The sequence below is a fragment of the Clupea harengus genome, chromosome 16, assembly GCF_900700415.2.
Source record: "Clupea harengus chromosome 16, Ch_v2.0.2, whole genome shotgun sequence".
Lineage (NCBI taxonomy): Eukaryota > Metazoa > Chordata > Actinopteri > Clupeiformes > Clupeidae > Clupea > Clupea harengus.
The window spans coordinates 407926-422500 of NC_045167.1; the positions used below are offsets into that span (position 1 = coordinate 407926).

At 41.0% G+C, this 14575-nt stretch overlaps 1 protein-coding gene across 1 annotated transcript in view; it reads right to left on the minus strand.

The window, feature by feature from the left end:
• LOC105905295 (protein unc-80 homolog) overlaps positions 1-14575 on the minus strand; it is a 122349-nt gene that overhangs the window by 82683 nt on the left and 25091 nt on the right. Inside the window, exons 13-18 of the mRNA XM_031583209.1 lie at positions 12380-12679; positions 10461-10589; positions 8668-8815; positions 4043-4191; positions 1807-1970; positions 861-959 (exon numbers count right to left, since the gene is read on the minus strand). Of these exons, the coding sequence (XP_031439069.1) occupies positions 861-959; positions 1807-1970; positions 4043-4191; positions 8668-8815; positions 10461-10589; positions 12380-12679 (989 nt within the window). The remainder of the gene's footprint in view (positions 1-860; positions 960-1806; positions 1971-4042; positions 4192-8667; positions 8816-10460; positions 10590-12379; positions 12680-14575) is intronic.

Genomic DNA, 14575 nt, shown 5'->3' on the forward strand with positions numbered 1-14575 from the left:
GTAGGATGGGTCTGTGTGGCACTTGTGTGTGTAGGATGGGTCTGTGTGGCACTCCTGTGCCCAGTGTAGGATGGGTCTGTGTGGCACTTGTGTGCTCGAGTGTAGGATAGCAACATTGCACTATCCTTGACATTTTAAGTCAATCTCCAGTTGCCAAAAGAAATCTTACAAGATATGATCTAATGAAACTGGGGGGAAAAAATGTCCACGTCCTATTAGAAAGTCGTGGCCTTTTGGTTGTGTTATATAGTACAACAAAATAGCCTTGACACCATATACCACACTCTTTCAAGGTCTATAGCATTGAGATCCAAAACCCTCAAGGCAGGACACTACCACTGAAGCCCGGGGATCCAAACCAAATTGAAATTGAAAAGGGGATAGTCATGCGGGGACAGGCAGTAACGGCAGTAAAGGCAGTGGGAAATCCAAAAAGGATCTTCAGTGGCAACACATAGAAGGATTCCCCAAACACCTCATCACTTCTCACTCTCTGTCCGTTTGACTCAACGCAAAATCAAAAACGGGTGATCTACGGTGTCTCTTCACTTTCAAGGATGACTCAGGGAATATTGAGAGACAATGAAGCTATGAGTCGTAAATGAAATGTTTATTCCTGAAAGTCTATTTATGTTGTATTAAAAAAAATATATATAATATAATATAACAGTGCTCTATGCGTCGCAAAGCAATGTCCTTACTTTTCGTCATTGCATATATAAATATATAAATATATAGCTCGTGTCAGATTGGGTGCAAACCATCTGACTGCGGTTTACACCTTACTGCTGTCAAGATTGAGACATGATGTTTTTCAAAAGAAAAGAGGATGAAAATATATAAAGAAAGAAAGAACACACTGTTCTGGTGTTTGAGGGGGTCGACTGGAGATGCAGCTGCGACACTCATCAGCGGCAGAGGCAGCTTGGCCCTTGTCCCCTAAAGTTCCCAAGTCTGACCTGAACACAGAAATGAAGAATCAGTGCTATACGTGGAAGTGAATACAGTGCTGCTTGAAAGTATGTGAACCCCTTTAAGCAGTTTAGAGTTTCTGTTGTTTTACCATGATTTTTCTATTTTATCACCATCACCAGTTTTCCATATATGAAATGTCAGGTTTATGTTTATCAATTGCATGTACTTGTTTAGAGGGAATTGTGTGAGTAGCCAAAAAACTACATGAAACATGGAATTAGTGTATGTGCAAAAGTAAGTGAACCCCCAGCTGCATTGGTAAAGTCAAGTAGGTAACAGATTCGGGGAAACCCATTTGGGTGCTTAATTAGTCAATTAAGCAAACCAATCAAATCAGGCATCCTTAGGAAAAGGGTTGGGCAACACAGATTAAAAGAGAGAGGAAACCAACCAAACTACTGTAGTGCCAAGGTGTACCCACACAGATCAACAATGCCGAGAGGAAAGGAGATATCCGAGGACATCAGGAAGAAGGTACTGACAGCTCAATTAAGCACCCAAATGGGTTTCACCAAATCTGTTACCTACTTGACTTTACCAATGCAGCTGGGAGTTCACTTACACTAATTCCATGTAGTTTTTTGGTTAATGACACAATTCTCTCTAAACAAGTACATGCAATTGATAAACCTAAACCTGACATTTCATTAATGGAAAACTGGTGATGAAATAGAAAAATCATGGTAAACAGAACAGAAACAGAAACTCTAAACTGCTCAAGGGGTTCACATACTTTCAAGCAGCAGTGTATATGTGAATGTTTATGTCTGCCTGTGCCTGTATGAGTGTGAGTGTGTTTGTGTTTGTGTGTGTGTGTGTGTGTCTGTGTACCTGCGTGCTGGTGGTTTGCCGACATCCTCTTTCTCCTCAGGCTTGCGTTGACTGGTGACTTTCTCTGTGCTGTCCAACAGTGCACTTAGGGCTACACGCCGAAACACATTCCCATGGGACTCTTTAATGAACTGCACCAGTTGCCTGATGTCACAGTATAGACCCTGGAGAGGAAGCATGTACATGTGGTAATGCAACTGTACTAGAAGCGGAAAAGTGATACATAATAAGAACAATATATCTATTTATGTAGGTGATGGAACCGCATATTGATGTTTTCCTGGCCTGATTTGTTGTTGCATGGTGGTTATTGCGTGAGCATATAAATGCTCATATAGGGGACTGATGGAACCAGAAATATTGATATTCTGTTGTTGTAAAAGACATGAACTTAGTGTAGCATTATTTTGTATCTGCAACTCATTTTGGATGTGTACTCTGTCTGTCTCACTGAGACCTGAACAAAAGCCATGTGAACCCCTTCCCCCCCAGATAGCCTCTTTCCTGCTAAAACTCTTTGTACCCTGGTATCACCCCCCTCCCCCCCCCATAGGTGAACCCCTCACCCCACTGTCTCACCTAAAGGGTGTGGTCATCCCCTCCCCTATTGTATTCTACCTGACTGAAATGTATAAATGCCAACACATTCTGCTATCAGGTAGGCCTTTCTCTAAGCACCAGCTGAGAGGGGGTCTCCACGCCGAAATGAACTCCAGAGACCTGACTTCGTCCTCCGGTCCCTTCTTCAACTTAAGCGTGCTCATTGAGATTCTGTCATAGGTATATTCCCATTAACATTAACATAAATCTATCAATATAAATGCAGTTTCAATGATCCAATGATGAGGTGAAGAAGGGCGCCCCTATGACACATGTTGTAAGCTTCCAGACATGGCAATACACACACACAAACTTTGGTTGTAAACCCTAACTTAAAATGTGTTGTTTATTGTCAATGTACTGTTTACTACAATCACTTTGAAAGCTGGCTATGAATCGTACATGTATCCTTGAATCTATACATGCCACATTTACACTATTTATGTTTTCTCCTGACTGATGTATATATAGAAATTCATCTGTTTGCGTCTGATCTCTGATTTTCTATCTCCCTACTTGGCCAGCCTCAAGCAGATGGGGGTTTATAAGATGTATCTCGGATACATCAGACTAAGGCACTGATGGTTTGTGCTTGGCACACGCAAATGTTTCCTGTCAGAGAAGAATATGGTCACCTATATCCAAAATCCACACCTCAGTGGACTTTTTAATGTATCGCCTAAGTTGAAGTCAACCCGCCCGCCGAACTAGGGTCCTTATACTACATGTTGGGTAAAGTACGTCGTTTTGGATCAGTTAGTGTCTAAATGTCACCCCCACTCCACTGGTACATTTACATTTACATTTAGTCATTTAGCAGACGCTTTTATCCAAAGCGACTTACATATGTGCGACTTACAATGTATACACATTTTACATTTACACTGATGGCACACTGCACATCAGGAGCAATTAGAGGTTCAGTGTCTTGCTCAAGGACGCTTCGACAGGGAATCGAACTAGCAACCTTCTGATTACTAAACGACTTCTCTACCTCCTGTACCACTGTCGCCCCACTGGTGTACCTCAAGGCGCACTACTTGGACCCCACCTACTTTCTATCTACACCACTTCATTGGGTGAACTCATCTGCTTCCATGGGTTCTTCTACCGCTGCAATGTGGACGACACTCAGACAACTTCACTCCATTTCAGCTTGAATCTCAGCACGCCTCAGAAATATTTCATACGAGATGAAAGACCATCACCTTCAATCCAGCTATTCCACATAATATTAACAACCTGGCTCATAATCTTTGACCCCAACTAAAACTGCAAGAAGCTTGGGCCACACGATCGATAACCAATTTAGTTGGTATTTGTTATTATAATCTAATATTCAGTATTATACTGTATGTTTATTGAGGATTTATGTATAACTATTATTTACTTCTTAAGCTTATTGTTGTGTTAACATTTTATATGTAATATTCTATTGTTTTTTTAAATTATGTTTTGTAAATCGCTTTGGAGAAAAGTGTCTTTTAATATCTTTAACTACAGTCATATGAGACTCTTGGCCAAAACTTTCAATTATGCATCAGAACATTAATATAATACCATATGTGCACTTGTATATCAAGAATTGGTGACTATATTTGGACTATATCACTCAACCACATGCATACACACTAACCAGATTCTCTGGGCTGTGGAGCTCATGTGTGGTGGAGGCACATCGTGTGATGAGGGATTTAAACATACAGCCCACCACCACGGACTCCATACTCTGAGCCACAGACTTGTCTCCTCCTGTGGTGAAGTTATTCCCAAACCCTGCCTTGTCTGCAAATACAAAAACACAACCTTAAGCCACAGCAGAAACCCCACAGTGGCACACAGTTTATCCTGGAGGAGTAAAAGCAAAGGGGTGGAAAACAAGTGACATACAAATCTGAGCTCTCATCTTTTTAAATGCTCTGATCATGTAGTTTTAATCTGGACTGCCTGAACACTGTATCAATGTAAGATAAATGAAAACATGTTTGTTTGTCAGAGATGGTGTTGTTCTTTGAGAGAAAAAAAAACAATCAAAGAAAACATGGCAGAATTAATAAATAAATTACAACAATCTTTATCGGAAATGTGTATCCATGCAAGTGACCAGGGCCTGCAACCTATGGCCCTGCTGAAAGACCTGACGACATGGAACTATTTTACTTTGAATTTCATTCATCAAGAGAGAGAGTGCAGTCTGTGAGACCAGAAGTGGGCTGAGGGGTATTTTGGTCGATCCAAGCTATGAGGTAAAGTGTAGCAATGACAACGTTGCCGGGGGGGAAACGGGCTGCTGGGTTGGGTCATTTAAGAGATCAGTGAGATTATTGAGATTATCTACCGAGCGTTTTCTTATGCTCCCGGTGGAAACGGTCACCTGCAAGGCCGTGCTCTGAAAAAAAAACAAATGTCAGGCCATCACAGACATGTACTCTCAGCAGAACGCAACAAAAATCAGGAACAACTGAAAATACACACACACACGCATACTTCTCACTGTTTCTTCATTGCAAAATCACTCATCAATTCAGTCACCTGAACTCTTACAACAGACAGGGTTGAGACATAATTGGTATTTTATTATTTGAACAGGCTACAACAATTGAAGTTCAAGTTGACTGAATGATAACTGATTACTTGAGAGACAATCTGAAATGACAGAATGGGATGAAAAGAGTAGAAACGCTCCTGTAGAAAAATCAAACAAGAAAATATGGATTGAAATATGGATTGCTGATGTACCCTTGAGGTGTCTGCATAAATAAATACACATATATATATAAATACACACACACACATATATATATATATATATATATATATATATATATTAGGGGTGTAAATCTCTCATGACAAAGACGATCCGATTCGTATCTCGATACATGGGCACGATACGATACAAGAAAAGATGCATGTTGATAAAAACGATTCAGTACGATTCGATGCGATGCGATTCGATGCAGTTCAATAATTGAAAACACTGAGTTGTGAGGAAACAATGGACTTCATTCTCGAACATTTTCTTCAGTGTCTTATTAAATATCTTCTTACCAACTTCAGAAAACATCTCCGCTGGATTCATGAACGCCTGGATATGTGTTCTTAATTGAAAGCGCTTTCTCATGCACTTGAACTTGCATACAGAAACGCCCCGCCAGCTCCTTATAAGGGCATGCTATTGCAACGTCTGTGCACACTCCACAGGCAACGCGAAAGCAACTTCAGAGACTGATCAAAATAATTTCAAAGCAAGCACCGGTAAACCCAGACCTAATTTCACCAGGGAAGAGGTGGAGGTAATGTTGCAGAATGTAGATGTGTCCATTCTATTCCACTATGTCTATATTCACGCGATTGACTTTAGTGCTTATTTATTTATTTATTTATTTATTTATTCACTGCCATTTGCAGTGTTCATATAGTGCTTTCATTTATGTTAGGACATCACGATGGCTCGGTCTCGGAATCATGACTATAAATGTTAAACATAATTGTTAATGATACAAATATTCTCCTATTTATTATTATTATAATTATTTAAATCCGAGGATGTCTGTAGAAACACGCAATCAACAACGATTTATCTTCCTTGGCTAAAGTAGCTAGCATAGCATAGGCCATTGAAATTAATAGGGTAGCTAGCATAGCATTGGCTATTGAAATGACTAGCGTAGCTAGTTGTAATCTGCCATTCTCTCCAGGTCTGTCATTGTTCTGACTGAGATCAAATGCAACAGGTCAAGTGTTTTGTGTTTTGCGTAGCAAAAAAACGGAGAGACAAACGCTTGTGAACCGATTCATAACTTTTAAATCGGGCAAAGACCGGTTCATGTCATTTTAATACCGATACGGGACTTCACGCATCGATGTAGTCGTATCTTACACGCTAAAAACGGATATCGATACGTATCGGTTGTTTTTTACACCCCTAATATATATATATATATATATATATTTGTCTTTGTGATGCAAATATAGTGCAAGACTTTATTCAATTTTAAATTTGAAAATAAATTGTTGTCCAGATATGTGTAGTTACCACATGCCACAAAGACAAAATCCAAAATCTAGAAGAGGCCTTATGTTTTCTTTGGTCTAAAACTAGCAAGATAGCTAGACAAAAAACATGGCTCGCAAACACCAAAAAGAGCAAAGCGGACACTGATATAATCAAGCTATGCATATGAGAAAAGGGAAAGAGTGAGGCATATGCAAAAATGAGTGACATATAAAAGCTGTTGTTTTTATTTATTTCATTTCTTTTTGCAGGGTTTTGCATCTGGACCACAAAATGCAGTGAATAGCCAGGGCAGGTCATGGGCAAACCATGACCTTGCATTTGAGGATGTAGCTACCTTCCAAACAAACCTTAAAAAAGGGTAATCCCTAACTACGGGACATTAGGCTGTTTACACTGTATGGAATGGAAGAAAGACCTGGGAATATTTCCCCTTGCAATCATTACTACTCTTCCTACCCCTGGAACAGTAACCTATAAACACACTGTATACCCATTAAGCTGTTTTTGTATGCATCATGTATATTCCATTTGATGTTTGTATATATATATTATGTACATCTACCAAATGCATACTGTCTACTACATCTACCACTTGTTGTTTCCCTTCCCCTTCTGCCACACATGTGCATTTGTGAAATACATTTTGCACATTTTCATAGCAACTGTTTCCACGGGTCCGATGTCAGCTGTTACATATAAACAAAGATGTACAAAAAAGATAAAAACTGTAAGATTTAAACTAGAAAGAGTGTTCATGGTAAACCAAGTATTGCAAGTAAACCAGGTATTTTGGCATTGAAAAATAATTTGTGGCCAAGCGTCATATCCAAATTTGACTTAAAAACATGTTAGTTGATGTTAATGTTATTTGTCGAGTGTTGACAGAATATCAGCAACAGTTGTATTTCAATCATATTACAGGTCTTGTTTTAACATTTACAAGTGTAAAAGGTAAGTAGCGCATAGTCGCTAGCTGTATGGCATTACGGAGCTGAATCAGCTAAAACTTTACTTTTGTACTGCAACGGATGTTCGGTTTATTTCGATAAATATATATTTAAACTCAAGAACGTCAAAGCAAACTCATTACGCCTCTACGTTTTAGCTGATTCACCCAGCTATTGTCGTGCAGTTCACGATAGGTAATGTATTCATTGATGTAGCCTTGATGCTGCCCATTACCCATAAATCTGTGCGGCAGCTCTCTCTGGCAAATGCAAATTGTAAACAAAAACTCCACTGACGGCCGTGTTCTGTATGTAAATGTAATTATTTTGGCTTTTTCTCGCTTTGATTTTTTTTAAATTACAGAGAAATAGACAGTGTACAGGAAGTAATTCTGGTCTCTGATTGGTTAAGACCAATCACCTTATCACTATACGTTTGCTTGGCCAATACCAGGACCGTTATGTTTTCGTTGAGTAGCGGTGTCGATTGCCTGCCTTTTAAACAATGTTGTTGTTTTTTTGTTTTTTTTTTCTGTTTAGTTATACGGCTTAATACTCAACTGACTTGTAAACCGACGATCGGTGGTAACCAGAAGTAATTCTGGTCTCTGAGTGGCTCATTCAAATCAATGGAAGTTTTTGCAACATTTTGAGGAGCCGTATAATAATAATAATAATTCACCATGCTCCACTCCAAGCCTGTGTGTTGGACTGATCGGTGTGTACTGTTGCTGCCCAGTGCACTAGCTCCTAAACTGTGCCTGTCACATCTTTATTGGTGAATTGGTACACTTATTGCTGCTGTGGTGGTTTGGACAGAATATCATTCCACAGTGCCAATTTCATAATGCAATATGTTCCTAACATGCATCTGTGTCTCCCCCACTCATCCCAACACAACCAACACAAGTCTCCTTTGCCAAAGCAGAGTACACGTCAGATTGTCCATTGGTATGATGGCTCAGAACACAAAATCAGTGACCCACCATCAAATGAATATTCCCCATCCACTGCCATTGCTCTGCTGTGGCATGTCTCCTGTTGTCTGTGCTATGAGCCTTGTGTTATCACATTAGTGTTTAGAGTAGTTAAGGTTACAAGCTCTTTGTAAACATCAAAAAGCCAACGGATGTGACTCCTTTTCACAGATGGCAGGGAGTGTGGCACTATAGTCATGTACCAAATCAGTACCAGAATTGTGACCTATATTTACCACTGCATGCGTGTGATTCTTTTCCAGTGCCTGAGCATGGTGAGGTCTTCATGTAGGATAGTGTACCCGAAGCACCTACTTACTGTCAGTGATGGGTTCCATGCAGAAGCCGAGAAGTGCATGAAGGAAGTCCACAACATTGTTGAGCGAGTCCTTGTTGACATACTCCCTCATTGTCTGCCGGAACTGTACCTTGTCCATCTTGTACAAGGTGGTGAGGCAACTTTGGGCCTAACAAACATGATAAACATAAAACACACACACACACACACACACACACACACACACACACACACACACACACAGAATACAGCGTGGTTACCATCATTCTTCAGGCTGCAAACTCATTATTACACAAGAGCACAGCCTTGCACCTGCATCTGCGCAAAACATTATGTGACACACAGCGCGAATTGGCAAAGGAAAATGCTGATATGATAGGAGGGTTGTGTTGGACTAAGTTAAGATTTTGCTGTCGGTATGCTAGTATATTCTGTCCTCAAGATGGAAATTTGAATAAGCCAATTACAAACCTTCACACTCTCTTTATTTGGAAAAGAATTCACTGATTCTACATAAGGAAAGAGATTGGCCCTCATTCTCGAACATTTTCTTAAGTGTCTTCTTATGAACTTCGAATGACCAACCTAAGAAAAGATCTCTGCCAGATTCATGAACGCCTGGAAATGTGTTCTTAAACCGCCAAAGTGTTCTTAGCTGTGCACTGATTCTTAAATTGAGCACGCATTCTCTGAAAGTCAAGGTGTAGACAAGTCCTGTGCACCTTCACTTTTTGGGGACGGGGATTGCGGTGGTGGATTTGAAGCACGCTGGAACATGGCATGTCTCAAGTTGTCTGTGTCTGGAGAGAGGTGGTTCATGCAGCAGTGCTTCAGGTTGGAGGGAGAGACAGAGTCTGGTCCGGCTGCTTTGAGGGGGTTCTGTCTTTAATCCGTTTGTGAAATGAGTGGCTGAATGACCCTGGAGTTAATTGCTGGGGTCATGGGGGTCATTTCTGCCTGGGAATTAAGTGGACCAAGATGTGGTTGGGTGACCCAGTGCAGTGCCAGGGCCTTCGTGGTCGATAACTAAGCAGTCCGGGTATGTCTGCTCTGCACACAATATCTGGCCTTCTGTCAAATGTAAACACAGACCAGTATGGATAAGGATGCCAACTCATGGGGTGAGTAGAAGGGTCTGCCATTGATGAAAAAAAGATTCCAGATCAGGAGAACGGCCGCATCGTTGCACCAACCGATATTTGTATAACAAAAGATACCTCCACCTTTTGCTTTGCCAGACAGTTCTGTGCTGCTTCTGCAACTGCTTGGAAAAAGATGGTAGTCACATTTACATTGTAATTTAGTCTGATGTAGTCAGATTAAAGGGATTGCTTGACAATGCTACTGGTCAGCTTTAACCAAACCTTTCACTAGTTAACTACGGCCTGGCTCTGCCCACTTAGTACCCTTGATTATTCCCTGGGTCACTTGGTCTCAGTTGCAGCACGGAAGCCAAACATCAATGAGCTAGAGGCTTTTGTACGTGAAGAATGGGCAAAGATTCCAACAGAGAGGTGTAACAAGCTTGTCAGCACTCACCGAATACGCTTACTAAAAATGACAAAGGCTAAAGGATGCTCCATAAAGAACAGAAGCTGCGGGCTGAATAATAGTGCACATGCACATTTTTCATTTGAAATCAAAGTTAAGTCAATTGATGTTCTCAAAATAACCCATATATATCAATACATATATAGGCTTTTTTGTCATTAACCTCGACTTGCAAAACACTTTAACATCTTTTGAGGTGAGGGGGTTGCATATTTGCGATTGCAACTGTACTTGATTAGCGGAGTATGAATGTAGCGTCTAACCTGCATGCGTAGCCGATCTCCAGACAGGCCCCGGTGACCCTCCCCACAGCCGTACGCACAGCCAAGGGATTTCACTATCTTGATCAGCATAGTGAGGGCCAACCTATGGGGGCTCAACGATGAGGTCTCCTCCTGTGTGTGTGTGTGTGTGTGTGTGTGTGTGTGTGTGTGTGTGTGTGTGTGTGTGTGTGTGTTTGTAGTGTGTGTGTGTGTGTTAGTAGTGTGTGTGTGTTAGTAGTGTGTGTGTGTGTGTGTGTGTGTGTGTGTGTTAGTAGTGTGTGTGTGTGTGTGTGTGTTTTCAAGTGTGTGTGTGTGAGTGTATGAGAGAGAGAAGAGAGAGTCACAGTTACAATGTTACACTGTTACAGTGCTTCTGCATATATATATACCCAGTTGTAGACACGTAGCGGCATCAAGCCTTTAGGTGGTTCTCTAGTGGCTGCTGAACACCAACAGTAAATCCTCTCTAATTAGTTTTTACCCTCACAAAATCTAATTCATCACTGAAGGCCTGAAAATAAAAACCAATAGTCTGCCACAATCACTAGAGATGATTCTATACATCAGTATACAAGGTCAGAAATAATTATTTCTGCTTGCAATAACACCTTTGTGCTTGAAACTTTGCTTTTAGTTGAAGGGACCGGTATAGTTAATAAGAATATGCCATAGTCAATAATTCAATGATTATACCTAGTTATAATTGTTACTTTTATTTGGATTTAACTAGCATGTAAACATTCCTGGGTGAATATACCTTGGGCTGACCCAGGGAGTGAGGTGTGATATTAGACTCTCACCTTCCCCCCCAGGTCGAGACAAAGAGCCCTGCACCCATGGCCCAATTGAATAGACGGTAACACCCCTTAGATATCAGTGTATTTAACAGACTGTTCCTCAAGGGATAATCAGATATGCTGAGGTGAAGTTCTGTGAGGGAGGATGGATCCTCAGTCTCTGTCTCACAGTGGTCGGCCGCCATTCTTCAAGAATAAACCTGGATCCTGACTGATCAAACCTAAGACTGAATCTTCAATACATGGTATAAATGATATCCTATCATAGTCCGTACAAACGTCCCACTTTAGCAGCACCAAAGCACCCCCCAGATAATGAGATGTCCTCCACCGCCCCGGACATTGGCATGAAGTCCTCCATCCATCATCTTTCCATTTATTCTGTTCTATGAGGTTTTTTCTGAAGTTAAATGAGTCTGTCCCTAACATTTGTTTCAATAATCTTCCACCAAGTATTCGCTCATTGTAGTCTTGTCATTGAATTGACCAGTCTGTGTATGTGTAAAGGCTTTTTCTTTGAAACACATCCTTCAAAAGCCTTTAAATAAGGTGAAAATGAAACTGGTGTTATGATGGCACTATTTAATAAAACTGTCAACTGAGGAGCTGTGAGATATCTGTTTCTCAAACTAGAGATTCTGGTGCTTTATCCCCCTGCACAGTTGCTCACTGGGGCCTCCTACTTCTCTTTCTATCCTGGTAAGAGCCAATTTGCACTGTTCTGAGAGGGATGTGGTACATATCTTTGTCAAATATCAGACTTAAAAAAACTATCCAACTTATGAGAGGCTGCAGGGAACTATGGGGTGCAATTTCTACAGATTACCTCAACAAATTCACAGGCAGAATGGCAAAAGTCTGCAAGCCTGTAAATGGGCAGTTTCAAGCACAAAATAGTTATTTCAAATGGAAATCTTTTCTCCCCAGATCAATGGCTTGCCTATATTTTCTGTTCATCTTACAACTTATATGGTGGATACGAATATGAGTTTCCATGGTTTTCTGAAAACTGATGATTAGAACAGAAGTATATAGTATATATAGTAAACTACTATAGGTATGAAACTGAAGACGTATAGAAACACATACAGAAGCACACAAACAAATGTACACATCACATACCTTATGTTTGTTATTTTTTGTGTTTTTATCTTTATCATCTCCTCCACCCCCATCTCCGTCTCCCCCTCCTCCATCAGATCCCACTCCAAGGTCTCCCCCCACCCCCGCGGGGGTCCTGCCACTGGCTCCGTCTCTGGACGACCGGGTTTCTGCATTCTCCTTGTTGTCAGAGCCAGACTGGCTCTTGCCTTTGCCAGGGACGCCCAGTTGTAACAAACACTCAATGATACTGAGGGCAGCATCACACACACGAGAGCTGATGTCATGATTGAGCACTGCATACAAAGCACGCAACACCGCCTGAAAGGCAAACAAAGAGAACAAGAGAAGGAAGCCAGATCAGAGTGAAACCTTTGAGAGTAAGTGACTTATCTAAATGGAGTACAGGAATGGAATATTACTCCATTTTGTGTATACGATTGTTTTTTTTAAATAAAGAGTATTCTGTGGATCTACAGGGAGACCTGGTTCACCCTCCACGCACCTTCACTCGCATGTGCAGTGATTTCCATTGAGCAGTGTTTCATATACTCTTTCTTTGTGAAAACTTTGTTCAAATAAAACTACCGTAATTTCCGGACTATTGAGCGCACCTGAATATAAGGCCTCACCCACTGAATTTTTTAAAAATGATTATTTTTAACATAAATAAGCCGCACATGTCTATAAGCCGCAGGTGCCTACCGGTACATTGAAACAAATAAACTTTACACAGGCTAAAATGAATATCAAAAGTAATACAATAGTGATGCATATTATTAGTTTTGCCAGTTACGATAAGTGCACTGTTGCTTTAAGAGAGCACAGTTGCAAGAGTCAATCAGAAATAAGGTAGTTCTTCCTGTTCAGGTAGAACGTTAGATTGAAGACAGACGCTAGTTTGAAACCAGTGAGCTAAAGAACTTGAAGACTGGATTTGTATTGTTGTAAACTTTTATTTTATTTTCTAAAGTGTTTTGAGTTGTGTTCTGTATACGCTGGTAGACTGTGGTTATTTTGACATTAGTTAAGTTATTGAGAGATACTGAGAAATCGCGTGGAGCTAAGCATCCATGCGGCTGCATCCATGCTAGCATCCTAGCTCCACAAAGCCACCGTATACAGTCACAGGTATCATAATCCATAAATAAAATCCAAAAATGGAAGAAAAGCTTTCACAGCATGCTGCCAAAATACACCAGTTAGTGTGTTGGCAAGCATCTATCAGTGTCACCTGGGCTGTTGGTGGTGTTTGCAAGCTTTTTTTTCATAAAAATAGCTTGCTAGTTTTGGAACAGATAATTAATTTAGAAAAGCCAAATAAATTAATTGCCAAGGTTTTCGTAGTGCAACTAGAGTGAATGCTCCAACAACTAAGGGCCATGATGTCATCAGGTACTGTGTGAATGCTCTAAGGGCCATGATGTCATCAGGTACTGTGTGAATGCTCTAAGGGCCATGATGATGTCATCAGGTACTGTGTGAATGCTCTAAGGGCCATGATGTCATCAGGTACTGTGTGAATGCTCTAAAGGCCATGATGTCATCAGGTACTGTGTGAATGCTCTAAGGGCCATGATGATGTCATCAGGTACTGTGTGAATGCTCTAAGGGCCATGATGTCATCAGGTACTGTGTGAATGCTCTAAGGGCCATGATGATGTCATCAGGTACTGTGTGAATGCTCTAAGGGCCATGATGTCATCAGGTACTGTGTGAATGCTCTAAGGGCCATGATGATGTCTCCAGGTACTGTGTGAATGCTCCAGTAACTATGATGTCATCAGGTACTGTGTGAATGCTCTAAGGGCCATGATGTCATCAGGTACTGTGTGAATGCTCTAAGGGCCATGATGTCATCAGGTACTGTGTGAATGCTCTAAGGGTCATGATGTCATCAGGTACTGTGTGAATGCTCTAAGGGCCATGATGTCATCAGGTACTGTGTGAATGCTCTAAGGGCCATGATGATGTCATCAGGTACTGTGTGAATGCTCTAAGGGCCATGATGTCATCAGGTACTGTGTGAATGCTCTAAGGGCCATGATGATGTCTCCAGGTACTGTGTGAATGCTCCAGTAACTATGATGTCATCAGGTACTGTGTGAATGCTCTAAGGGCCATGATGTCATCAGGTACTGTGTGAATGCTCTAAGGGCCATGATGTCATCAGGTACTGTGTGAATGCTCTAAGGGTCATGATGTCATCAGGTACTG